The following is a 26,325-nucleotide window of genomic DNA, read 5'->3' on the forward strand; positions in this document are numbered from 1 at the left end:
CTAATTAATCACTGGAACAAGTTTAGGGAATACAGTGCCCAACCTTCATCCCAATTTTCTTTCATTTTGACAGGACTCAGATGCTTTCTGTGGTTTTAGAAATACTTGCTTTACTGTACATAACTAATGTTACACTACCAAGACATGCATAATCCTGTGCTCCTGCCCCAGAACTGGGCCTCCCTGCATTGGATCTTCTTAAAGAGATTCCTCTTGGCAGTTTGTGTGCACAGCCCAGCACATGCTCCAAAGGCTGAACCCTGAGCTGCGCTGAAGTCAATGGCACAATAGAGCAGGGCCAGGATTTCACTCCACTCCCTTCAGGCTTCACATGCTTTCAGCAGATGCATTCCCAAATTATTTTTTACTACACATCTGGAACACAAAGTAGGGCACTGGATTATTGCAACACAGAGCAACTTACCCACAGCTGACTTCTTCCAGAGAGTGAACACCACCACAGAGTTCTGCACTTACCGAGGAGCTTCCTTTCAGATATACACACAGGAAAACACATCTCATGATATATTTCCAAATTACAGACAATACAGCACCCTCTCTCCATCTCTACCTGGTGTAAGTATATCTCTTTATTCCTCTCAACACAGAAACAAAAACTAATACAGTATTCTTTTTTTTTTTTCTCAAATCCAGCAATGGACAGAATACAAAACACTGCTGTAGGAAACTGCATGGGAATTTGCACACTGAAATTCACACACAGCACTTGGAGAGAGTTTCCCTTCATTTAGACAGCACAGAAATGACAATGCTGCTTCTTGTGCTCTTTGAAGTCTCAGGAAAAAAGGAAAAGAAGCAAAGGGATCATTAAAATGCCGTTCTTGATGGATAGTGGCAAGAGGGGATGACAGGAGAGGAAGTAATCAAGAACACCAAGGTCTTGCTTTCAAAGCCTCCTCCTGCACTGGATGATCAAATTAATAAGTTTGTTGGGTTTGCTGCAGCTCGGCCATCAGAGAGCCAAACATGGGAAAGCAGCAATCTGTATTTTATGTACAACTTGGGAAATGCTGACAGCAGTGGGAAGGGTGTGGAAGAGCAGGTACAGACAGAATAGGCAGCAGCTCACAGCAGAGCTGAGGACGAGGCAAGAAGGACAACAGCAGTTAGGCTGGAAGTGAGCAGCCAGTCCAGGCAAGAGGCTCTGGGCTGGACCTGGAGAGAAGTGTCTTAAGGCAGAAAAACACATACAACTGCACAGGGAACTTGCCCTCCACTTTGGAGGTGTTAATGGGTACAAATTCCCTGCAGCACATGGGGATTTATGGAATCTAAATATAAAGCCCAAGTCCCACTGACTCTCATTTTGTCTCAGTCCCCACAGAACAAAGATTTCATGTTTTACTTCCCTTCTCTCTCCCTTCAAGAATCAAGGCAGCTGACCCAATATGAAGATTCACCTGTGAGAGGTACAAAACAGCCCGGAGAAAAGCCTTCATTTCACCAGCAGGTTCATTCAGAGAGATCACGACACAGCACATAAGGGAGCCATTGTTTCTGGAATAAAATCTCCATTTGAGCTCTCTTCTTTGGCCATGATCAATGGGAGGAATTAAAGTCTCATCCTGGGAAAAAAACCAGCTTGCTAACACTGTGTTGAAAGATCGGGTAATGGAGATACAGAGCAAGTGTGGGCACCCATATAATCCTTTGGTGAGCTTGAGAATGCTGGAGGTAAAAGCTCCCCAAACACAGGCACATCCCTTATCATACCCTATGAGAGACAACCAAGTCAAGGGCTAGGAGTCCTAACAGGAGCTGTTGGTATTTCACAGTCCTTTGATCCAGATTTCAGCTCCCCACAGCTCCTTCCAGTGCAGGGGCATTTCAATTCCATGGGTGCTTACACAGCTGCCTGTTCAAGCCTCTGCATTTTCTGTCCCACAGATGCACAGAGCCAACCCCAACAATTTTGAGTCCTCTTTCCTACATAGCCCTGGGGTATTCTGAGAGCACCCACCTCCCACTCACCCTCCTGACCCAACATGAAGATTCACCTGTGAGAGGTACAAAACAGCCCAGGCACCTTCCCTTCTCCAACAGGCATGTCAGTGAAAACCCACTGCCCTCACCACTCAGTGACCATGGCAAGAGCTTTTTCTACCACCTGCCAAAGGATGGACTGCCACCCTCCAAAACTCATCAGACTAAACACACACAGAGAACCAACCCTATTTACATCATGGCCACAACACCGTGGTGACCACCTCCCCCCCCTCTCTGTTTCAGTCTGATGCTTTGAAACAACAACGAGATAAGGAGCTTTTTACTTAGTAGCTACTAAATAAACTAAGTTACTACCCAGAAGAAAAAATAGTAGTTACTGGTTCAAAAGCAGCAAAGTCTGCTGCTTGGGCAACTAAGTCTGCAGCATCCCTGTTAGCCTCTGGCTGACATCACACTTGCCTTCACCCTCCCCCAGGCCCAAATCTCACGTGTATTTTACTATTCAAAGCAAACAGGAGTTTAACAGCGATTTGCTGCCCTCTCCTGAGCAGGCCCAGTGCCTGTCAGTACTGCAGTGGCTCTGCAGACACTTTCCTTCAGCGAGCACAGCTGCTCCCATGCAGAAGGAATGGCACTGGTGTGGAACCAAAGAGCTGTGACAGGGCAGGTTAGAAGTGATCATCAGCTGTGACAGACCAGGACGGCAGATCAGCTACACAGCCTGAACCTTTTGGCATCCACAGAGAGCATGCTTGGCATTTTGGTTTTGTAACTCTCAGGTTAATTTTCCTCTGTGGAAATACAAAGAAATACCTCCCAGCATATTCTGTTCTCAATAGTCACAAACAATTCAGAGCAGAAGCAGGCCATATATAAAAAAATAGAAAAAAAATTACTTGTAGATTTAATTTGTAGGGTAATTTGAGGAGGTTTTTTTTTTACTAAACCCACTTAAATCTTTTATATCCTCCAGCAGTGCTCCCTCCTGTCCTTCCTACCTAGACATACAGTGTGTACACACACACTATCTTCAGAACAAAACAATGCAACCTGCTGCTTTCAATGCACTTCCCCATGATAACTTATCTTTTGCAGAAACCTGTTAAATTAAATTGTGCTCTCCATTAAAGCCCTCCAAATAAGGCCTATGAACCTGAGGGAGCCTTTGTTTTCATATGCAAATATAGACATAAAAAAAGTAAAAGTCACTTCTAAACATTTCTCAAATCTTTGTTTTTCCATGTTTTTCCATCCTAGGACAGATAAGATGTCCCATGATGTGGAATCAACGCTGTTTTCTTGGCACTCTCTCTGGGCTGCCCTTCATGCTCCAATCCTGAAGGGAAATGAGGGGTTTAGAGAAGGCCAGGCAGCCTCATATTCATGACCAAGAAAAATGCCTCTACAATTTGCAAACAATGCAACAAATGCCAGATCAGGCTGCCACCAAGGCATCCACTGAAAGTTCTCACTCGGGCACACGCACAGCACCCAGCCCTGACTGCATGAGAGGGATATGCCACACTCCATACTACCTCCAAGCACTGCCTAATCTGCAAGTGCTGCATGGAATTGCCTGTCCCAGTGACCAAGCCCTGCAGAGGGTGATAATGAGTCGTTGCCTGTGTGTACAGATGTGATATTTTCACTGCACGCCTGAGGGTGCAGAACCCATGAAATTGTAAATAAAAGAACAGGGGCAGGTTCCCAAGGGTCACATGGACCCGGGCAATCTGTAAACAAGGGCCTGCAGCAATCTCGAAGCAAAACAGAACCACAATCACCGTATGCTACAGGGACTGTGGGATTATGGGCTAAAATTCTCTGGGCTCCAAAATCAGCTTGCTCTGCTTTCAAGCCATCTTTTTCTCTATAAAACATGCAGAAGTCACCACAAAGATAACTGAGAAACAAGGCATTTGGAGGAAGAAAAAAGCAGTGTGCTTCCCCAATGTCATCTACCAACCATTTGTTCCTTCACTCAGGAAGTGCTGACCTGCTTTTTAGACAGCTCAGGTTTGGAGCTCTGCATCATGGAGGCTGCAAACACCTTGGTCTGGTCTCCCAGGTTTCTTTAACCTGGTAACTTTCAGAGAAAGGAGCTGCTTGGAAGCATCTGAACCTTTGGCAAGGCAGCAGACTGTCCAGCAGGCCTGGCAGCCCAACCCTGCATGGCATGGGCTTGGATTGGCCTCGATACTAGAAAATTATTTGCAAAGCAGCTTAATAGCTTGTGCTTATTATGTTTGCCATATTTCACTGCTGCTTCCCCTTCAAAGCGTCTGTGCATGCTTGGACAGTGTCCCTTCAGAATGAAAGCCAGTTCTCCTTTAAATGACATCCCAGCAGATCCTCCACTGGGTAGCAGAGCAAGAAAGCATCTGTGACATGCAGATTCCTGAGCCAGGAGAAGGCAAGGTATGCAGGCTCTGGATTTATGGATTAGACATGCTGCCATGGCACACAAATCACTCTGCACTCAGTGCAATTCATTATCACAGTGCCATGGCTGGTCACATTTTTCACAGGTGCAAATAACGCCAAAAAGGCTTTTAAACTTCCATGTGCCAAGACTTAGTGATGCAGAGCCAGGAGCCCTCCTGCCTGCTCAGGGAAGCAAAACCAAAGCCAGCAGTTGTTCTGTCTCTCTGGACACACTGAGCCATGAAGGATTTTCAGCACCCCATGGCAGTGTCAACAGACTAAGCTGTCACAGGGCTGGGACTGTGCCTGCTCCCAGTTCAGCCTCTCCCAGCAACTGAACCTGTTGAACTGCCCACATGCACCAGCAGCACCTTCTAACCCAGGTAAATTCAGCTAAAAATCTGCAGAACCCAAAAGCACCGGGTACTGCAGTGAAAAGCCCCAGGTGCTCGGGGCGGTGGTGCTGATGGAGCTGAGGCGGGAAGATGGAGGCCTGTGGGACCCCTCACGGAGCACCAATCTGGACCTCTCCACAGAGAAGGCTCCTTGGTGGACCTGTGTCCCTCCTTGGAGGTCGTAGTCATAGTGATATTGCAGGGAGTACTGGTGCAAGAGGTGCAGTTCCCAGAAGAAAAAATAAATCTGAGTTAGACCCCCATTTCCTTGGGTGCCTTGCTGCCACATCCAGTCAGACCAATGCCACAGGGGTTAGTGCTGGAGGGACACAGCAAGGAAATGGCAGAAGGAGACACCCAAGGCAGAGCCCCATGTTACTCACCTCAGTCAGGCTGGCCCCGGCACACACAGCATCGGGAACGTCCTTCTGAGCCATCGACTCCACCGCGCGCTGCCCGTGAGGGGACCCACAGGCCTCCATCTTCCCGCCTCAGCTCCATCGACACCGCCGCCCCGAGCACCTGAGGCTTTTCACTGCAACGCCTGGTGCATCTGGGGCTAGCGCGGCTCCCTGGGCTGAGCTGAGCCGAGGTGAAGCAGCCTGAGGCAGGGAAAAGCCCCAGGACTCCCTTCTTCCCCTCAGGCGGCGCCGGAGCGCCCGGACCGGCTCCTTCAGCTCCTTCACCCGTCACGGGCTCCCTCAGCGGCCCGGGGCAGCGGCCAGCGGGCCGCTAGGGGGCGCTCGGCGGCCGCGGGGCAGCGCCCCCTGGAGGTGTCCGTCACTGCCCCGGGTCCCTCACTGCCCTCCCTGCCCCGTGTCCCGCCACTGTCCCTGTTCAGTCACTGCCCTCCCTGCCCCGTGTCCCGCCACTGTCCCTGTTCAGTCACTGCCCTCCCTGTCCCGTGTCCCGCCACTGTCCCTGTTCAGTCACTGCCCTCCCTGTCCCGTGTCCCGCCACTGTCCCTGTTCAGTCACTGCCCTCCCTGCCCCGTGTCCTGTCACTGCTCCATTACTGCCCTCACCTGTCCCATGTCCCATCACTTTCCCCCGCCTGTTTGGCCACTGTCCCGGCCTCTGCCACCGGCTGCCCCATCCCCACGGCTGCCAGCAGCCCCTGGGCAGAGCTGTTCTCGTGGCCGAGCTGCATTCAGTGTGAGCTGAGTGGGGAACGGACCCCCTTGACTTGGGTTTGGGGACTGAAGGGCACAAAAACAGGTCGTTCACCTGCTGGTCACCCCACAGCCTGCTGGCCCCACAAACACCCTCCCCATTCCAGCTGCATCACAAAACAAGCAGCCACAAAGCAGCTTTGGGAGAAATTCTCTGTTTCTCCTGGCCCATGGTAAAAGCCAGCAGCTGCCAAAGTTAAACTCTATGGTGCACTCCAGTAATTTCTCCACCTGTCCTCAGGATTTGTTTTACTTGGCACAAAGTCTGAGGGTTAGGAACAGTCTCAGGGAGCACATCAGCATGCAAGATACCCAGTGCTGAATAGAAAAATATGCCCTTTACATCATCGTACATAATTTTATTTAAATTTTGCTTTATTTCAAAAATAATTAAGGGACACCATAAACAGCAGTAGGTACATCAGCGGGGTTTGTAGTCTGAGCCTCTCAAGACCAGATCTCTTGTGCCAGGCACCATATAGGCACAGTCAAACAATTCTTGTCTTCAGGATGAATTTCTCATAAAGATTCAGGGCCCCAGTTTCACTCAATTAAGTCAGTATTAAAACTAAAGTAGACTAAAAGGAATGCAGATAAGGTAAAGTGAGTGGGCTTCTAGACATGTCCTCCCTCTCCTAGAAGAACATTGGAAAAGATGCATCAAGCAAGAAGATATTTCCTTTCCCTTTTACTTGGGAAACCAAGGCAGGGGAAGACTAAATCCCTAGTCCAAAGCTCTTAATGCTGTCTGTGGTAGCAGAAGGAAACTATTTCTCCATTGTCCTAGCTCAGTACTCAAACAGTTTACTGCTCACCTCTGTCCTCACCTGACCCAGCACAACCAGAAGCATCCTGGGAAATATGGCTGGAATGCTGTAGGAGGGGAGGGATGAGCACTGGAGCCCTTATGAGCTGTTTGAGTCAGTTCTGGCCGCTGTAGTTTATGATTTCCTTAGTCTACCAAACCACTTCCAGCTCAGACAAGCAGCCAAGATCATGCTAAAGAATTTAAAGCATTGAAAAAACACAAGATTTATTCTTTAGGAACACAGCAAAAGTCTGATCAGTTCAAGTCCTGCTTCAGACTGCAGTCAGGATTAGCTGCTGTACTAAATTGTCCCCTCCGGGTATCACAAGCTACAGGACTTTGGCACAGTGTCCCCCATAGGGAGGAGGGTCTTCTGTCTCGTGATGTTAATCATTGTTGGAGGGGTTTATTGAAGAAGATACCCAAGGGTCTCCCTGCTGGCCTAGTTCTCGGGTGGTGCTCCGGACTTCAGCGGTCATTCTCCGAAATTTCCGCAGGTAGACAATGATGAGGATAACCAAGATAGCCTGGAGGATAAGGAGGATGAAGAGGGAGAGCTGAGAGAGCAGAGCCAGGCTGCAGTACCAGTGCTGGCACGTGGAGACGATCTCATCCTCTGTCAGGTAGGCGATGATGCGGCCCTGCAGGTGCTCCGGGGAGCTGCACCTCACATCCCTGTACAGGCTGCGGTTCTGCTGCCACTGCAGCCAGGAGCGCAGGTAGAGGATGTCACAGGTGCATTCCCAAGGGTTGCCCTGCAGGTAGACTGCCTGGAGTCTCCTCAGGTTGTCAAAGAGCCCGTTGGGGATAGAGGTGAGCCTGTTGGAAGCGAGGTGGATGATTTCAGCTGAGGGACGGAAGGCAGTGGGCAGGTTTTCTACAGTCAGGTTTTTCAGTGAGCAGTCAGTAATGCTGGTGGTGCACCTGCATGGCACAGGGCATGTGGGTGTCACGAGTGGGAGGAAGCCAAGGAGGGACAAGAGAATTCCACTGTTCATTTTCACCTGCAAACACTTCCCTGGTGAGATTGGATGAGGTGGAGACCAGACACCACGCACTCTAGGGCTGACACCACAGCCAAGGTCTTTTGTTGTTTTGTTCTGAGGATGAGCTTCTACAGTTGAGTGAATTTTGTATCCTCCACTGGAGACACGAGAGCTCTGAAAAGAACAGAGTTAAAAGAGAGCAAATTCTGGTCTCTCAGTATAGGTGAAGGAATTTTCATGGTCTTTCAACCCTGGATTTGAGGAGGGATATGAATACATGGTAGTGGAAGGCTTAGATGCAGCAATCAAAGATATTTTCACTAGTCCTCAGAAGTGTACCAGAGCTGCTTGTGTTTTCAGCCTTACTGGAGGTGCATTATCAGGATAGCCAAGAAAATTTCTATCAAGGAATCAAAAACTAGAATATGAACTTCCTCATGCCTTATCATAGCTCTGGATTACATCTTTAAGCAAAGCTTTGTTCATGCCAACTGCAAGAGGAGATTCAGAAATAAACTTACTGTTACCATGAGTAAAAAATAGCCTTTCTAGCCTTGAAAAGAAGAGATAAACAGTCTTTGGCTGCAGTGAAGGTGCTGACCACTGAGGATAGAGGCCAGTGGAGTTTTTCATGCTAGACACTGCTCCAGCAGGTGAATAATCACCTGTGCTGGGAGACATGGGTCAACGAGCTTTTTATATGTTACAGTCTCATGCCACTGCTGAACAGGAGCTGCTGTAACTTCTCTAGGAGAACAACTACACATACTTGCAACAAGACAGCATTTTTCTGTGCTTGAAAAATTGTAATTGTCAATCAATTAAAGAAAAATTTTAAAAAGATTAGAAGGTAGCATTATTGACTTACCAGAGTAGTTCAATCCTTGCTTTCTTGCTGGCTTTACAACACAAGAGAAAGGTCTCGAGGCAGCCCAGCCAGTGCAGTGTGTGCAGAGCTCTGTTCCCAGATAATCCCCTTGCAGCTGGCTGGCAAGATAAGGGTCAGCCTCATCCCAGGGACACCTCCCACATGAGGCCTTCCTGCAAGTCTGCTGCCTGTCACCGGAAGCTGAGGCTTCATTGAGCAAGTCTTCCAAGAAAGGGGAGCTGACACTGCTCACAAGAACACATTTGCTGGGAGATGCTGCCAGTACTGATAACTGTGATTCTGGGCCCACAGGCTCAGCCCAACAGAAATGTTATGAAGTCCCAACAGCACAGGAACTCAAAATGCACTTCAGACTGGAAGGTGTTGTTACTGGTTTGTACCATACTCCCTCAGCACTGTGACCTTTGGTTTCCCATCTCATCAGGAAAACTTAGCAGAGTGGTGACATCTAGAACTTTCTGGGTGCACACCCTCAGGTTTCCCTTGAGGCAGTGACACAAATCTAGTTCTCATTAGTGAAAGATCTGCTGATAGACATGGTCTGCCAGTCCATCCATCATTCCAGAGAAAGACTCTTCAAATGGCCCACAGCCCTTGACAAGTGCAGTTACTGAGAAAGACTGACCACATGCTTTATTTAGAAGCTGCATTACACAAATACTTCAACAGGTAAGTCCAAGGACCAAAACTGCATTCAGGCAGAATCACATCTTCTCATGGCCATAGCATCTTCACAGACACTTCTCTGCCATCAGCCTGACCAGGCATACACTGCACTCCTTAGCCTAAGGCCACCAGAATCACATTATGGAACTGTTGCCCCATTGAACTCAACTCTGTTACATTGTGCTGTGGACATCCTAGAGATCAGAAATGATGAATGCCCTGAATGTGTTCATGTTAAGAGAATTGAGAGTGCAAAAAATTGCAGAATGTGGCCCTAACCAACGGAAATTTTTTATGCTCTGAAGAAAACAATTAAACTTTAAATTTCTACAAAATTGGTGCAGAGAATTCCAGTTGTTTCACTGCGGTGGCCAGGCAGAGTGGGAAAGATATCTTAGGCTAACAAACGAACCCAGTTTTTCCTGCAGAGTCTGCTTTCCAGCTCAACTACAGCAGGGTAAGTTTGTTAAGCAAACTTACCTCATCTCATGTGTTCAGTGCTGTGTTTATTCACAGGCAGGTGTTCAGCCCAGGTGTGGCATGGAGCTAATCTGTGGCTCTGCATGCAGCATGGACTTGGCAATGCTCTCCTGGCTGCTTACAAACTGGACTTCCTGGGACTGGATCTTGCCCAGCTGACCATTGATGATTTAGATACCATTCCTAGGGAAGCTTGGATATAGAAGAACCTTCAAGATCATCTTGCTAGCTTCTACAATAAGCAGGCCAGAAATCTCATGCAGGAAACCTGCCTGAAACCTGCTCTGACTGAATTAGACAAAAGGAGAAACAGGGTCAGTTTTGCTCTCTCCTGCCCATAATGTATCACCAATGCTGCTCAAGGGGGCTGAAGATGAAACAGAAAGAGGTTGGATTTTTGAATGTATTTATTTCACTGATCAATTCAGGTAGTAAACATTAATAATAATAACAATAATCATTTAATAAAATGGATATGTTTAAAAGGTTTCATTTTCTTTGTTCACAATGACAAAATGTTCAAACAGAAATTTACAAAAAAAATATATAATTATAATAACCTAACAGATGGACAGGAAACATAGAGCCTAGGAATGGAGCAGGGGGTGAGGAAGGTGCATGGCAGGAGCAAGCCAGCATTAAAGCACAGCAGAGTTTGTGAGGAAGAGCAGGGAATGCCATTGCAGAGCACGAGTGGGAGCCCCTCCTTTGAGGGGAGGCATGCAAGGAGGCAGCAAGGACTGCACAGGCAGGACCAGCACAGCAGTGGCACACAAGGAGTTCATGCCATGGATCCATCCTGTCAGGCACAGGGGCCAAGATGTACCAACAGCCCCAGCTGCAGCCTGGGATAGCTGTGGGTGGGACACCATCCCTGCAGCCACTCACTCAGCAGGGCAAAGCTTGGCAGAGGCATGGGAATGTGCCAGGGGGTGCAGGGATTGTATGTGAGGCTGTGGAGGGTTGCATGAGGGGAGGTGTTAAATTACTTTCCTATCCACACTTCTCGCTGCCAGAGCCACAAAAGCTCCCTGTGCTCAGGAGTCTCTTCTCCGCTTACTGTGAGAATTGATGCCACACTCCTTAAATAAACAGATTCCTTAAATAAACAGATTCCACCTTCCAGACCAGAATCTGACCCCCTGATGTCCCCAAAAATCAGCCTCTAATCCCTTTCCAAGCAGTCCCTGAATTCTGGCACTCAGGCCAGGGAACATCCTACGGACACATGATTTCAGTGGTACCACCATCCCTCTGTGGAAGCCATCTTTGGTGCCTCACTCCTGTGTGGTTTTTCCTAAATGCAACTTGAACCATCTTTGCCAGCTGGTAGCCAAAGGCTTCAGCTCTCTGTAGAGGACAGGTTTGTGACCCTTGACTTGATGCAGGAGGCACTGAGCTGATGGAGAATCCCCAGGTGGAAGGATGGGCAGATCCACCCTCAGCAGCCCTGCCTGTGAGCAGCGAACCCTGTGCTTTCACCAGCACACAGCACCTCTGTGCACAGCCCAGCAACAAAGGTGTCAGCTGCTCCATGTCCATGCTAAGGGGAAAAGCTCTCCTTTGTCTTCTAGGAATGAATCTGTTTGGAAGAGGAAAATCTCCAGGTGGACAGGGCTCATTTGCAACAGAACATCCTCCTCACCAAGATTAGTGTAAGAAAAGAGGGGACAGGTACTTCAAGATGTTTCCTTTTATGTCAGTACAGACAAAGCTGAGAACTCAGCTGTCCACCTTCCAGGAAAACCTGGAGGAAGCTCCTGTTTCAGGCTACTCCACTGCCCAAGTAAGCACGTCATGCAGAGAAAGGTTATACTTCCTCTCAGGTGCCTCAGTCCTTCATGTTACTGAAGTCAAGCTGAATCCTTCTGCTCTCCTAGCATGGCACTGCCACTTATGAGCCCAAAATAAGGGAGCATGAAAAAAAACCATGAACACTGTTGAACACTGCTCTTGCCTAACATACACAGTTCTGTGAAAGGGCTTCCATCCTTATTTTGTCCTTCCACATGGTGCCAGGGTCTCTCCCCTGCCCCTACAGCCCATGCACTGGCTAAGCAGAGTCTCTGTACAGTGAATAACTGGAACCAGCCAACCTACTCACCACCTGGACAAACCCTGACAGGGACTCTGAAGCCCCAGGGAGGATTCAGACAAATGCAGTGCCTAGTAACAGAACCTAGGGCCTGGCTATTCCTGGCCAACACTGAGCTTCCTACCCAGGGAGATCTACTGGGGAGATCCAGAGATGGAGGAACAGACACAAAAGGGGAGAGGGGGCAGAGGAGTCAGGCAAGGAGCAGAAGGGCCCAGCCCATGGCTGCAGTCCCTGGAGTCAGAGGGAAGAGCCAAGTGTCTCTCCCTCCAACAGCCCTGACTCCTGTGAGCATGGCAGTGTTGCTGGCGAGCCCTGCCCTGTCAGGCACATCACACTCCAGGGCTCTGCTCTGGCTGTACTCAAGTTAAAAATACTGCAGGAAGCAAGAACAGGACAGGAGCTGCTGCCCAAAGAGTGCTTTTATCTCTGCCCAGCAGACTCACCAGCCTTCCCAGCACTAGGGCAGGAAGAGCCAAGGAATAAGGAGGGGGAGAAGGGTTGAGTGCCTGGGGGAAGGGCAGGGGAACAAGAGCCAAGCCTGCTGGGCTGTGCTCAGCCCCACTCAGTGACAGTCCTGCACCTGCCAGGCTGACCCAACACCTGCCCACACAGACTGCCTGCAGATCTCAGTACAAGCCTACAAATGTGCCCCTTCCCCCAGGAGAAGCCTGGAGCCAGCTATGTGCTCATGGGACTGCAAAGCCTGGGGCTAGGGGACAGGTCTGCATTTTGGGTTGGATTTCAGCCCTAGGGTTTCTACCCCCTCCAAAGCAGTCTTGGCAAGTGCTCTGGATGCCACAGTGCTTTTCAGAGCAGACACTGAAGACACACTGCAGGTGATGACCAGAGCTAAACCATGAAACACCCTCACCCAGCTACTGCAGGGCCTTAGGGTTCCTCTACCAATGCCTCCAGCCTGCTGTGGGAGGCAACCATGGCAGGGAAAGTGCTCGCTCCCATCACCTCCTTGCAGGCAATAGTCAACAACTCAACCTCTCTGCCAGAAAGATGTAACTGAGAACAGTTTTCTTGTAACCAGCCTCCTCGAGGCACTCAGTCTCTTGCTGTTCAGTGCAAACATCCTGGAGTTTTCTTGATAGGAAGAACAAAACCAACCAACTAAACAAAAAATCCATAAAAACCTGGACAGGATACCAGGCAATCATCAGGACTCCTGAGCAGGTCAGTGCACAGAGGAACCCCCAGCCCCAGTTCTCTGGGCCAGCACTGTCCCCAGGCTGAGAAGCCCAAGCAGCACAGGTCAAACTCACAGGAGGGTATGGCTGCCTTTACAATGCTTGTGCTGGCCCCAGACAAGGGGGACAGGGACAGGGGCACAGCACCTCAGTTGGGAGTAAACACCTACGTGCAGTGACACAGATACTTTAAGTTTGTACACCAGAGAAACCAGGACTTTAAATACCAGAGCATTCCCAAACAAGAGATTAGTACATAGGAAAGGGGGATCTTTTTCTTTTCTTATTTTTTTTAGGATGCCTTAGAGACGTCCCAGGCTAGTTTCTTAAAAAAAAAAAAAAAAGGAAAAAAAAGAAACAAAAGAATAATTATTAAAAAAGAAATACACATCAGTAAACTGTTAAGTGAACAGCCTCCTCCACAATCCAGCTGGTCAAAAAGCCAGCACTGCTGCTAATAAATTAGAGGGTGCGGGTGCAGCTCTTGCCCACAAGTCTCTATACAACAGGAAACCTTTTCTAAATGTTCACAGCTCTTGCCAGGTCTCAGGTGGTCACTGGGGGATCCCCTCTGCCCTCCAGGTACCTGCTTCTCACTGATCCTGCATCTGCTGCTGCATCTTCTGCAGCATCTCTTGCATCCGCCGTAACTGCAGGAGACACAGAAGAGAGAGTCAGAAAGGGACCGGTGGATCCACACTTGGCAGCCCTTGGAGCTGACAAGGGGATCCCTCAGGGGGTGTTAACTCCTGCCTGAGCACAGAGGCACCATGTCTGGGGTGGAAGGGAGCTGTGTTTCCCTGGCAGAGGAAGCCACAGCTTTCAACCCTGTCCTCCACCCCAGGAGCCCACAGGGGGACACAGGAGCGGGAAGCCTCAGGACCACCTCTATGGGGCAACCCTGGAGAGACTCCTGGGATTCCAGCTCCAACATCCAGGAGGCACAGGCACAAATGGTACTCACCTCCTCATCCTTCATCTTAATCAGCTTCTCTGTCTCTGTGTCTGGTGTTGGGAGAGGCAGGATAGGAATGGGGCTTTCTATCCTGTTGTCCTGAGTCAGCTTGCTAGAGAGATGGAGAGAGGGAAAGAGCAGTCACTTGTGGTCCAGGATGGCTGGCTTTTGTGTCACCATACAATGACTGTCACTCCCCATGGTAGAGCCACCAGCAGTGCAGCATCACACACCCAACCAAGTGGAGGGGCTGTAGGGCAATCCAGTCCAGAGCTGTGGCATGCACTTGGATGGAGAATGAGACCTTCTGTTCAGCAGGTGGGAGGCATGAGACAGGCACAGCACAGCAGCCTTGCTCTGAGGGCTGGGGTGCCCATGACTGTAGGTAGGGGACACAGGAAGGAGAGGACTTTCTTTCAAAAGACTGGAGCTCTGCGTACATGAGGAGGGAATGGTAGTAACCAAAGAAGTCTGGGCTAAAATTGGAACTTCAAGATGCCACTTGCACGTGTTCACCACTTGGAGTCACCATTGGCTCATTATTGAGAAAATTCCAGCCTTGGAGCTTAGGATCTCCTACCAAAATGACTCTAGAAATGGCCCTGTACTGGTTTTATGAAACTTGTTCACTGGCAAGGAACTAATCAGTACCAAACTGAAGCTTTCTCTAGGCATAGCAACCACTTTTTTGCTGTGCTTTTCTTTTAATAGACACACAGCCTGACTAAATAGCAGCTGTGACACTGTTCACCCAGCTCTAGCATTTAACATAGTTATTTTGGGACTCCATATACTTGATGCTGAAAAAAACAGGCTTGTCTGCTATGCAAAAGTACAGGGATACAGTGTATGTCAGGAGAATGTGCCAACCTGCACGTTGGCACACATGCAGGACTGCTCCTTGCTGAAGCACAGCCATTCTGCTCTGCAACGTGGCAGCACAGAGCTGCCCAGCCAAGGCTGGCAGGAAGTGAAGGGAATGGTTCACAACAGAGGAGCCAAGACCTACTTAAAGACAAATTTTTTCATCAGTATATCAGTCATGGAAGGGAGAAAGAAAAGGAGAGGTCTCAAATGAGAAGCCTGTGAGTGTTCTCTCTTCTGTTTTCTGATCATTCTGACTAAAACCACAGAGCACCAAATGCAAAGGGAAGACAATGCAGAGAAATCTTTGAAGATGTGTTGTCTTACTAATTGCCTGAGCCCTGTTGTCTGAGAAACAGCAGCATCCCAAGGGTCATGCTATTATTTAGACATAACTACAGACCACAGAATGCATTCCTGTTCAGCAATGCACACAGCTATCCCTCACCAGAGAGATGGCTTATCCCATTTTATTTGGCTGGATGTATTTCATCCACTGCTAGAAACAGCTCTTCAAAAGAATCTCCAGGCCTATTTCTTTATATCTGCATGAGGAATCCTCAGACAGGAATGTGGATTCTCAGAAGCATTCCTGCCTTGGGTTCAGGCTGTGGGAAACATGCTTGGATTTGCTATTTTAGTTCCCAGTGCCATTCTTGGAGGCTGCAGCTCAGCAAGTCCCCAGCAGATCCACAGCCTCCTGACCAATGGGCTGTTGTGAGAGCAACCCCAGCTCCACAGAGGGTGACAGACCCCTCCCACCAGAGGTGGGGACCCACCTGGTCATTTGCTGGATGCACTGAGCTCGGTAGTTCTCGTAGTGGACATCACAAGTGACGTCCTTCAGGTCGTGCATGTGTGTCCGGATCAGCATGTTCCGCAGCTTCACGAAGTCGCAGTGAGCCTGGTTTTCCACTGGGGAAGCAACAACGGGAGAGTGCTTGGATCTCACATCTCACCAGGCCTCTCCAGGGAGCCCCTTCTCAGCTCCTGGACACACAGACTGCACTAAAACCCCACCCCAGGGCCCCTTCCTCATTGTCCCCCACCACTGCCCTGGCACAGGCCTCAATGGTGCCCTGCACTTCTCAACACTGAGGCCAGGCTGCTGAACGCACCACGTTCCCAGGACCTTTTCTGTGTAAAAGGATTAATTAAGCACATACAGCAGAGCCCTGAGAGAGGATCCCACGTAATGGGATGTCACTGGGATGAACCGCAGTGAGCACAGCTGGTGCTGGAGGTAAATTGCTTGTCTGATCAGAATTTAGGACTTAGCAAAAGGCCCCTGTAGACAAAATCAGCCCCTGAGGGGCAAAGCCAAGAGCAGGCAATGGAGAGCTGAAAGAGCTGCTGTTGCCATGGGGAGCCTGGCTCCAGACGGTGCTGTGGGAAGCACTGTGCTGCTGTGATGATCTCTATTTGCCTCTCTTCAGGGCTGGGGAAAACCACCTGTACCAGACACAGGGGTTCACAAAGTTGATGCAACTGCCTCTGGAGCTATTGAGGGAGCAGAGCCAACAGCTGAGGAGCTCAAGCAGCCAGCACCAGCCCATGAGTGCAAACACAAGCTTTTGGGATTTAAAGCTGCAAAGTCTTAAAGCAACAAACCAGCAAGAGCAAATCAGCAAAAGCCATTCCAGGGTTATTCTGCCTAAGGGCTTTATGAAATTTCTCCCTTTAGAAGGGAAGAAAGTTGGAGACAAACACTGTGCATCAGCACAGCCTCCAGCCCAGCAATTCCAGCACTTACAGGAGCAGCAGCAGAGGAGGGAGTGCATGAGGGTTTCTGATTGTTTGGCTGAGGGCAACAGCTTCACCCCAGAAAATAAACAGGCAATGCCCAGCCTGCCCTGCTTAATGAGAAGCCATGTCCTAGTGCACATTAAATCTTAGGCATTCATCCATTCACAGTGGAGCCTCTCTTCCTCAATCTGCAATGGGAGGGTTACTGACACACTCCCAGTAACACAGACCTCCCGAGCCAGTCCCAGTGCCTCTGTCTCTACCCTATCTTGTGCCAAAGGTGGCACAGACAGTCCCAGCTCTCCCCTGCGATCCCTGCTGGAATGCCTGTCTGTCCTTGCCTCTCCTCCCAGTGCTCCCAGGCTCCCTGCTTACCTTCCACAATGCCCCAGGGGTAGAGCCGTCCCCGGACCCGCTGGCCTTTGGCCTCCACCACGGTGTTGCTGCCGATGACGGCGAAGGGAGCGCTCTCCTGGAACGAGAGGCACCGCTGAGCCCAGCTCAGCCCATGGATCCCTGCCCCAGGGGCCAAGCTCAGGCACAGCAGAACAGCAGGAGGAAGGTGCTGGTAGGAAAGGACATCCACATGTGCCACAGAGCAGGGTGCCACAACCCAGTTGCAGAGAAAAGCCTAAAGCACTGGGATCTACAGGCAGCCTAGTTCCCAGCCTGAGCTCAGCTGTCCTGAGGGAAGCTGTGTCTCTGCAGGTGCCTGCATCCCTTCATTAAGGGGAAGCTCTACAAGGAAGCCAGAGCAAAGAGGCTGGGACACCAAGCAAGTGGGACAATGAATGCCAAGAGCAGGAATGTACAGACCGTGCTCCTCTCTGCTCAGAAGGGAGTCAAAGCCCATTGCCCCCCTCTGACAGGAGAAACAAGGCCATAGTGCATGCACACACAGGCTTGGGAGGCAGTGAGGAGTGGGCTGCTGGGGCCTCCAGATATGCCTCTATGTTGTGCCCCCCAGTGCAACTAATGTGCCACAGTGGTGCCTAATCACTCACAAATCTCTCCTCCTTGCTGATGGCATCACCCACAAACAGGGGCTCAGAACTGCTGTACCCAGCTTTCATATTAAACACACAGGCTGGGGCAGATGGAGGAAAGACTGACACTGCCTGGAGGGAGAGCAGAAGGGCTGTGAGTTCATGCCACACTTGACTTCATGGCACCAGCAAGGACATCAGCACCTTTTCCAGGCCATCTGCCACATAAGCCAAGGCTGTTCCCTGGGTAGCAGTAGCACAGGCCTTCAGCACAAGCAGGGCAGCTCTGGCTTCTTCTGGACTGACTCACAATCCATGAGCCTGATTCCCCAGACCCTGCTGAGCAGGTTCCTTACCTTCAGCTCTCTGTCTTGCTGCTTGAACTCCTCATCTTCATCAGAGTCACACTCAGGAAACTGATACACTTTAATGCCAAATTTGTCGATCTCTTCCCGGATCTATGTCCATGCAAAACAAAAGGAAGTAAAACTGAACAATACAGAAATGCTGGGTTTGTTCTATTTGTGCTACCATGGTTTGCTATAGCCTACAGATGGCAAAAGGATTTGATTTTTCTTCTACAGTCAACCTCTCTGCTGAGAGCAGGGCGCAGCTGCAGCTGTATGTGCAGATACTGTGTGTGTGTGTGTATATTCACACAAACATGCTGTACAGACATATAAATACATATATGTCTATCTGCCCTCCCACCTCAGCTCATCCCTGCCACTACTTCAGGTATAACCCTGTACAGAAGGAGCATCTCACCCTCTCCTTCAGCTTCCGGATCTCGGAGGGGATCAGGCAGTCGGCTTTGGCAATCAGGGGCACAATGTTCACCTTCTCATGCAGAGCCTTCATGAACTCAACATCCACAGGCCTCAGCCTGCAGCAGGGATGAGGGGCACTGTTAGCAAGGACACACTGGGCAGCTCCCCCTCCAGCCTCTCTCACCCACCCAGCACAAAGGGAAAAGGACAGCACTGTCACAAGGGCCTGCAGCAGCACTGGGACAGCCCTCAGCTAGGGCTGCACCTCCAGGAAAGCTCTCTCCAATTTTAGCTGCTGAGTGTCTCATACAGACACTGGCTGGGTATCTGCTCCCTTGCAGGCCAAATACTGCCCGGGCCACAGCCTGGGGTCTCCCTCCAGCTGTCCTGTACCACAGGCAGCCAACACAGCCCCTTCAGCTGCTCCAGGCTAGGCTGACACATGAGCCAGCAAGGGGCAGGGACAAAAGGCAGCTTAAAACTCCCTTTCCTACATATCAGTCCAGCTTAGCTAGATGGAAATATACAAGTCTGCATGGCATTATTTCTCCTGATTTTCAAATCAGGTTGTAAGGCCTGAGGGAAATCTGCTCTGTCTGTTCACAGGCTGTCTGTCCTGCCAGTGAGGGGAAGGGAGTGCTGTGATGCTTAGCAGAGGGAGAACATCCAGACAGTTCCTTTCCTGTGCAAACAGCCCTGGCAGTGTACAAGCTGCTACAGGGCAATCCTGGGGCACAAGGTTCTTCCCTCTGCACTGAGTCACCCCCCAGGCCTGGAGTGTGGGCTCTCACCCGTGCCCAAAGGGAGAGATGAAGTAGAGGCAGCAATGCACTCGGTTGTCCTGGATGTTCTTCCGGTTCAGGCCACTCTCATCACGGAAATACTGCTCAAACTGCTGGTCAATGTAGTCAGTGATGGGCTTCCAGCTGGGAAGGGCAATTCAACCAAAACAAAATCATCAGTAGTGTCTCCTGTCTCCTAATGCTGTGAGGTCAAGGACTAAAAGGAAGGCAGCAGTGCCCTGCTCACCACTCAGTGTTGTTAACAGCATCTCCAAAGCCTGGTGTGTCCACTATGGTCAGCTTCAGCTTGACACCCTTCTCCTCAATGTCCACTGTGTGCTTGATGATCTCCACTGTCTGGTTGATCCTCTCTTTGAACAGGAGCATGTGAGTTAAAGCCAGACAGTAATGCTGGGGATCCCCACTACACCCATGACAAGCCAGCTCCCTTTTACCACTGAACACAGGGAGTAACACAGGTTTCAAAAACCCCAGATCACGCTCTAAGGAGCCTGAGGGGGGTGGTACTGCAGGGGCCAGCAGCAGGCAGACAGACTCCAAGAAGATACAAAAAGCTCTGAAGTGCCTGTAGCCCAGCTGTTCTGAACATTTTGTCCAGTCACTGGGGAAGGGGAATCCTTACCATACTCCAGCATCCAAGAACAAAAGACAAACCTCAATATCTCATCCCAAACATCTCATCCCCAATAGCTCATCCCAAACAGCTGCTCTGCAGTTTCATCTTCCCTTCAAAGGACAGAAGAGCCCTACAGCCAAACTGTTTTTGCTCAATTCTAGTGCCTTAGCAAACACAAAGGAGAGCAGAGCCAAACAAGAGGGCTGGGATCCAGCCAAGCTTGTAGCTGCTGCTGGAGCAAGGAACCAAAGTGCCAGTCCTTAGGACAGTCCCATTCACCCTGCTTTGCCCCCAACTTACCCTCTGCATTGAGGAGCTTTCTGTCTTTGTAGAGGTCTGTCAGGAACAGGCTATTCACCAGCGTGGATTTGCCCAGACCCGACTCTCCTAATTGACAGAGCGCAAAGGGGAGGAGAAATAAGCAAGCAACATGACACACTAATTGACTTACAAATGAAACTTTGAACAAGGCTTTGAATCCTGAGCCAGAGGAAGCAAGAGAGACAAGCTGTCAGGAGCTGTTTATTGGCACTACATTTTTCCAGTAGTGGAAAGACTTTTGCTGCAAGATGTCTCAATCCTTGTAAAAATGTGATCTCCCAGCTCCCCATTCTTCCTCTCCTTCCTTTCCCTTGTTCCCTGTTCAGCCCAGAGCCTTCACCACCCAGAGCAGTCACTGTTGGAGGAAAAGCTTGCTCGAGTGGGTTATGAGGGGTCAGGAGGGGCTTGTTCCTCCTGGGGGAACTGAAACAGGCTGAGGAGCAAAGCAAGGCCTGAGACAAGGACCAGAACAGAGTGAGAGGAGGGTCCAGGTGCTATGGAAGCACCTAAGGGAAGTGAGGAGAGCTGGTTCCCCCCACATCCCCACCGTGTGGCCCAGCCACCTCCATCCATGGGCAGTCTCACCTGCAACCATCAGGGTGAAGTCGAAGCCCTTCTTCACAGATTTCCGGTGCACCTGGTTGGGCAGGGTGGCAAAGCCCACGTACTGCTTCTCATGGTCCTGTGGGGCAGAGGGGGATGGCAGCAGGTCAGAGTGTGCCACCCCTTCTCCCTGAGCCTCACACAGTGACAGGGAGTGGGACTCAAAAAGCCCCTGGGGCAGAGCCAAGGGCTGGAGGAGAGGTGGGTCCCTGTCCTGGCAGCAGTGCAGGGCAAGGCACACACCTCCTCTGGGCTTAGGGACTTGCTGTTCCCACAGGTGGGCACAGAGGGACATGTCCCAGGCACAGCCCTGCTTGGCTGCTCTCCCAGCAGCTTCCCAGCACAGAGAGCACAAAGGAAAAAGCACATCCCACCATTCCCACCAGAGAGCTGACAGACAGCCTTCCTAACTCAGCTTCATCTGCACAGTCACAGGCTCCCTTCACAGCAGGGTCACCAAATGCCACTTCTCCCCAGGTCATTTCCACATCCCTCTCTCCAGAGGCACGTGTGCTACATGATGGAGAGCTCTGTAATTAGCACCCTGGGGCTTGCACAGTCCTGAGCCTTGTCTAGAGGAAGGTACAGTGGCTCAGCTTCTGCTTGACCTGAGAGAGGATTATTTCTTGCTGTGTCACAGCCACTCCTGGCTGAATAAGAGGAAATCCTGAGTAATCTCTTGTGTTATTTCTGAAGAGACCAAAGTTCAAGGAGCATGGTAAGTGGAAGGATGTAGAAATATTGATAATAGAACTAAGATGATTTTGGTGAGGATATTACTTTTAGTATTACTGGAGTGTTACCTACCACCCAACCACCCCCAAGACAGAGCCCCTTGTCACTGAGTGCTCCCTCACAGCACAAAATCCACAGGCACCTCACAAGCATAGCACATGCTCTGTACAAGCACACTAAGCCATTCACAAATGCCTGAGCTAGAGACACCATAGACTCTGCATTTCACTGAATATAATCATACCACTGGTATTCACACCACAGACACATCCAAGGAGCCAGGAGTTCCTCAAAACTGGCCCTAGCTCCTACTCCATGGATGCCTTCAAAGACATAACTGTCCTCACCCATTCTCCAGGCACAGCAGGGAGCACCTCTGTTCCTAAGTTTAACTATCTCCATTCCTGAGCAACACACTCAAAGAAATACAAAATATGATCCACATTTTGTGCCAAGCTTAGGGCAATGCTGACTTGCACCTATTTCCACACTGCAGGTGGGCAATGTCATTCCCAAGCAGCTCTCTACAGCTGCATGTCCACCTGTGTGAGAATCCCTGGGCATCCTCAGTCTGACAGACTGCAAAGTTCCACTGGGGACACTGATCAGGGAAGACAGAGTCTCCTCCTCCCAATTTATGGCTGCTCTGGAGCTGCCCACTGAGATGGAACAGATGTGGCTGATGGCCATGGTGGCCCAAGGACTCTGTCCTTTTGCATTGTCACTGCCTTCCAGCAATTGAGGTTTGGTTTGGATCTGAAACTTGGTCATTTTAGCCCTGAGTGATTGTGGGTTCTGATCTCCCTCACCTCCCATAGCTGAAGCAATGTTGTTTCACCACCCCACAGTCCAGAAAGGCAGGAAAGGACAGAGAAAACTAAACTAAAGAAATGGGGAGAATTAGAGAGCACCCAAAGTGCTCCACTGCAGCTGTAATGGCTGATCTAAGAGGCAGTGACATCCCGAGCAGCAGCGGGACCCCGGGTGATGAGTGATGGCAGCTCTGATGAGCTGCATGCAGCAGAGCAATGCCTGCCTGGGGGACATCACAAACTGCCACCCAGAGGGCTCAGCAAAGGGCAATGAGGTGTGCAAAGCAGAGTGAGAAACGTGAGAATGGCAAGGTCACAAAAACAAGGAAGAAGATTCTGCTTCCAGCCTCTGTCTGAGCACCAGAGCTGTCTCCCAGCTGCTTCACTTCCTAGTCAAACACATCCATGAGCACAGCCAAAGTGGACACATAACAGCCAGCTCCTCACAGTAAAAGGTCCAGTGTTTCCCAGCAAGCACCACAAACATACAATATACTTCCCTTTTGTGCTTCTCCTGCCCTGATCTTTACCAGACTTTGGAAAGACAACGATCACCTGCTCTCTCCAGTGACCTGACATGTGAAATAGTACTAGTAATGTGCTGATGAAACCATGGCTGAGGCTTGGGGTGTGTTTCTCTTGTTTTGCTTGGGTTTTAACCTAGATGACTAAGGGCTGACAATGGAGACACTGGGGAGCTGTGCTCTGGTGCAACTCTGCTTACTTCTGCCAGGTGTAACTGGCTGAACCTGATCTCTCATTTCTGTTCAGCCCAACAAAGGGAGCATGGATTTGCTGTACCTCTGGTTGCCTCCCTATAGCTCCGTGGAATCATGATATTCAAAATGAGCAAATCCCGGCTGGTGCAGGACACTGCCCTTTACCCATGACTCATGTAGTCATTTCCCTTACAAAAGGGAAGGTCAGTGCTGAGTGCAATACCAACAGAAGAGCTTTCCTCACTATGGGAGGCAGCCACACCTGTGAGGGGAAAAACCCTGTCCCCAGCCATGTCTCCCTCTGACCAGCCATGGACACACTGCAGAGGCCTGTCAAGGGTGAAGGCAAGAGACCCAAAGTGAGTTGTGAGGAGGGATCCCCTTCTTGTAACAGGCCTCTCTCAGGAGCAGCAGTGTGGTCTCTGCACCAGCCTTTACCTGTGGTTCTGCAGTGTGTCCATGGCTGGTCAGATGGATGTATCACCACCTCTGCCAGCATGGCAGCATCAATATGGCACTTAAAAGAGCCCAAGTAGCCTCCTGAGCCTGGTGTGTGCCTTGCTCAAAGTTCTACACCACTCACCCCCTCCAGGTACTACCTGCAGAGCAAGCATGCATGGGGTGGAGAGGCTGGGAGGGCTACTGCCAGAGACAGGGGGCTTTCTGGGTTATGAAAAGCTAAAATCCATTAGTTAGATGAGAGGCTTGGATGGAGGGAGTTCCTAAATGCAACACAGCCTTGTGCTCTTGACCCTCACAAGCCAGGTCCCATCAAGCTGACAAAAGCCAGGACAGCTGGTTCCTGCACTGCGCTTCCCTTGCCAGCTCCAGCTGTCAGGAAAGGGCCTTGGCCAGCCAAGCCAGCAGCACTCTGGCACAAGGAGCCCCTCTCCCACTGCCTGCTCCATGCTGCTGCCTTTGTTCCCACTGGCATCCCGCAACCACGTGCCTGGGAACGTGCCCCACACCACCACAGAGGCCACGAAGAGCTGTGGCCAATCTTTGGGACCCTATCACAAACCAAAGCACCGCAGGCCAAGAAAAACTCTCCCTTGGCACCTGCTTGCTGGTCCACCAGACATTGCAGCAACATGTCACATCCGCACAACCTCTAACACCCAGCCGAGGTGGCCAGGGCTCCCCTTGCAGCCAGTGCTCTCCCTGGGAGTTCAAGCCAAGCAACAAAGCCCTGGGTGGGCTCAAGCCCTGTTCATGCTGGGGACATAGAAACACTCAGGATGTGTTGCACAGAGGAGAAACTGTCCTGGTACTGAGGCGTTCACAGGGCTGTCTGCACCTCCCAGGCAGAGTACAGCCTCCATCACTGCTGTCCTTCCCTCACCTCTCTGCTGGATGTGCCGTCTTAGCCAACCCAGATCTCACGTGACTTCATTCAGCCTGGGGATAAAAGGGGCCTTGCTGGGTATATTCGAAAGGGCTAAAATTAAACATCATGGGACCACAGCAAATTTGAAGAATGATCCGTGTCAAGGTCTGGAGCAGAAATGAGGGAGCTGTGCTAGGACCCTGGTGCCTCTGCCTCCTCAGGGGGAAGGGGCCCTCTCGGTGTCACAGCCTTCAGCACAAGCCATCCCGCTCCCTCCCAGGCAGCCCTTCCTCCAGCCTGTCCCCTCCGGCCAGGCACGGCCGCCACATCCGCGTCTGCACGGACCAGCACAGCCCAGCCCTGGAGGAGAGGCAGAACATTTGCTTCCTTTCATTGCAGAAAGCTGCATAAATTCATAACACAAACAGCCCCCGAGGCATCTGCCACGGACATCTGCTCCCCGGGCCTGGGGCTGAGCACAGGAGAATCGGCAAAACCACTCGGCCACCAGCATTTGCTGAAGAGAAAGAACGCGGCCAGCAAAGCACAGCATTAACACTGTTAATTAACACAAATCGGAGTGCGTGTGGGCATACATAGCGCTGCTGCCCTGAGCCTCCCCATGCACGCACACGCCATTCAGGCAGGGAATCACTGCATCGATAACCGCACAAAAGCGCCGCGCATCTCCCCGCGGCCCCTCGGCCCCGCTCCCCTCCTTTCTGTGCCCGCCGTCCCTCCCTTACCGGCGGCTTCCCGCTCCTCTGCTCCTCAGAGGTCTCATCTTGTGCTGCGCGCGTCTTCTCGGGCACCATCCTCCCCCCTCCTGTCCCCGCTGCTCCCCGGATCGCGCAGTGCTATAAATACATCCCTGTACCTTCAGCTTGCCCGGGTGGCTTCGCTGTGCCTGCGTGCGGGGAGACAGCAGCCGCTCCACTAACCGCTCCTGAATAATGATCGAATCCATAACCGCGGCTGGCAGGACGGACGGACAGCCACGGCGGGCCAAGGGAAAAAACCCCAACCCATGTGTTCCTTCCCAGCCTTCGCTAAATCCATGCGGCAGCCCCCCCGCCTACGCGTGCACACACACGCAGGGCTGGCTCGGCTCGCCTCGGTGCCGAGGAGGAGAGCCGAGGAGAGGCGAGGAAAGGCGAGGAGGCTCCCAGGCAGCTGCCCGGGATTTCCTGCCTCCGCCTGTGCCGCGGGAGGAGCCTGCCAGCGAGGACAGGACAAAGGCCACCGCGGCCGCAGGCCAGAGGCGACGTCTCTGCCCCGCCAGTGTCCCGCGGAGAGGCTGCGCACGTACCGGATGCTGTCCCTGCCATCACTCTGACTCCGTGTGACAGATGGGCCTATTCAGCTGCAGGATTTCTTACATACCCTGCCTGATGCAGCCCAGACAAAGGTTTGCTGGAGGAAACCTGCTCTCAACAAAAAAGTGCTGCCTCTCGCTGTGTGGGTGAGGGTCTCAAGAGTCCACAAAGCCCCCAAAAAGCAGGGTTCAAACATAACCCCCAGATCGCAGTCCTGGTTGACGTGGCTCTGTCCTCACGTGGTGCAGGCTCCTCTCTTGTATAGTCCAGGCTCTATTGCAGCCTCATCTCTGAATCCAACTGGAATAGCAGCAGATGCATTCTGGATCTTACAGCAACCATTCAAGCTCTGAAGATGTTTCAGAATAAGGAAGTATCTGTGTGTTCATTAGGCAGATGAACCCAACCCAACAACAGTCCAGCACACCAAAAAGTTATTCAAATCTCACATCTGGGTAGTGAACCTTCATATAAAATATGCCTTCCAGCTTTTCTGTGCAGCCATAGAAACTGAGCAGGAATTTATATTAAACAGACAAAAGCTCCTAATTTCATATAATCACACCATTCTGGGAACTGGGGGGTTAATACCACAGCCTGTATAATGAAGTGACAATACCACAGCATGTATAATCAAGTGACAGGAGATGACAGCACTGGTGGTGCTGGAG

The 26,325-nt window shown here is 50.8% G+C and overlaps 2 protein-coding genes across 5 annotated transcripts in view; both read right to left on the reverse strand.

The window, feature by feature from the left end:
* Positions 1–6,296: 6,296 nt before the first annotated feature.
* On the reverse strand, positions 6,297–10,033 carry GP1BB (glycoprotein Ib platelet subunit beta). The gene is made up of 2 exons (XM_071445409.1): positions 8,621–10,033; positions 6,297–7,926 (listed from the first exon to the last, which is right to left on the reverse strand). Exon 2 carries the CDS (start codon positions 7,762–7,764, stop codon positions 7,153–7,155), a length of 612 nt encoding a protein of 203 aa, XP_071301510.1. The 5' UTR covers positions 7,765–7,926; positions 8,621–10,033; the 3' UTR covers positions 6,297–7,152.
* A 143-nt stretch (positions 10,034–10,176) lies between these two features.
* SEPTIN5 (septin 5) overlaps positions 10,177–26,325 on the reverse strand; it is a 42,458-nt gene continuing 26,309 nt past the window's right edge. For 2 of the 4 annotated variants that reach the window (XM_071445403.1, XM_071445400.1), the window contains 10 exons: positions 20,728–20,824; positions 20,122–20,208; positions 19,432–19,555; positions 19,194–19,328; positions 18,401–18,518; positions 17,989–18,090; positions 17,022–17,118; positions 15,680–15,815; positions 14,046–14,148; positions 10,177–13,731 (listed from right to left, as the gene is read on the reverse strand). In XM_071445403.1, the coding sequence (XP_071301504.1) occupies positions 13,675–13,731; positions 14,046–14,148; positions 15,680–15,815; positions 17,022–17,118; positions 17,989–18,090; positions 18,401–18,518; positions 19,194–19,328; positions 19,432–19,555; positions 20,122–20,208; positions 20,728–20,824 (1,056 nt within the window). In that variant the 3' untranslated portion in view covers positions 10,177–13,674. Of the gene's footprint in view, positions 13,732–14,045; positions 14,149–15,679; positions 15,816–17,021; positions 17,119–17,988; positions 18,091–18,400; positions 18,519–19,193; positions 19,329–19,431; positions 19,556–20,121; positions 20,209–20,727; positions 20,825–25,084; positions 25,537–26,325 lie in introns of those variants that run through there. The other 2 variants (XM_071445401.1, XM_071445402.1) reach the window with 2 other exon arrangements.

This window comes from Agelaius tricolor, unplaced genomic scaffold (assembly GCF_023055355.1).
Source record: "Agelaius tricolor isolate 1412-34295 unplaced genomic scaffold, bAgeTri1.0.p SCAF_20, whole genome shotgun sequence".
Classification (NCBI taxonomy): Eukaryota; Metazoa; Chordata; class Aves; order Passeriformes; family Icteridae; genus Agelaius; species Agelaius tricolor.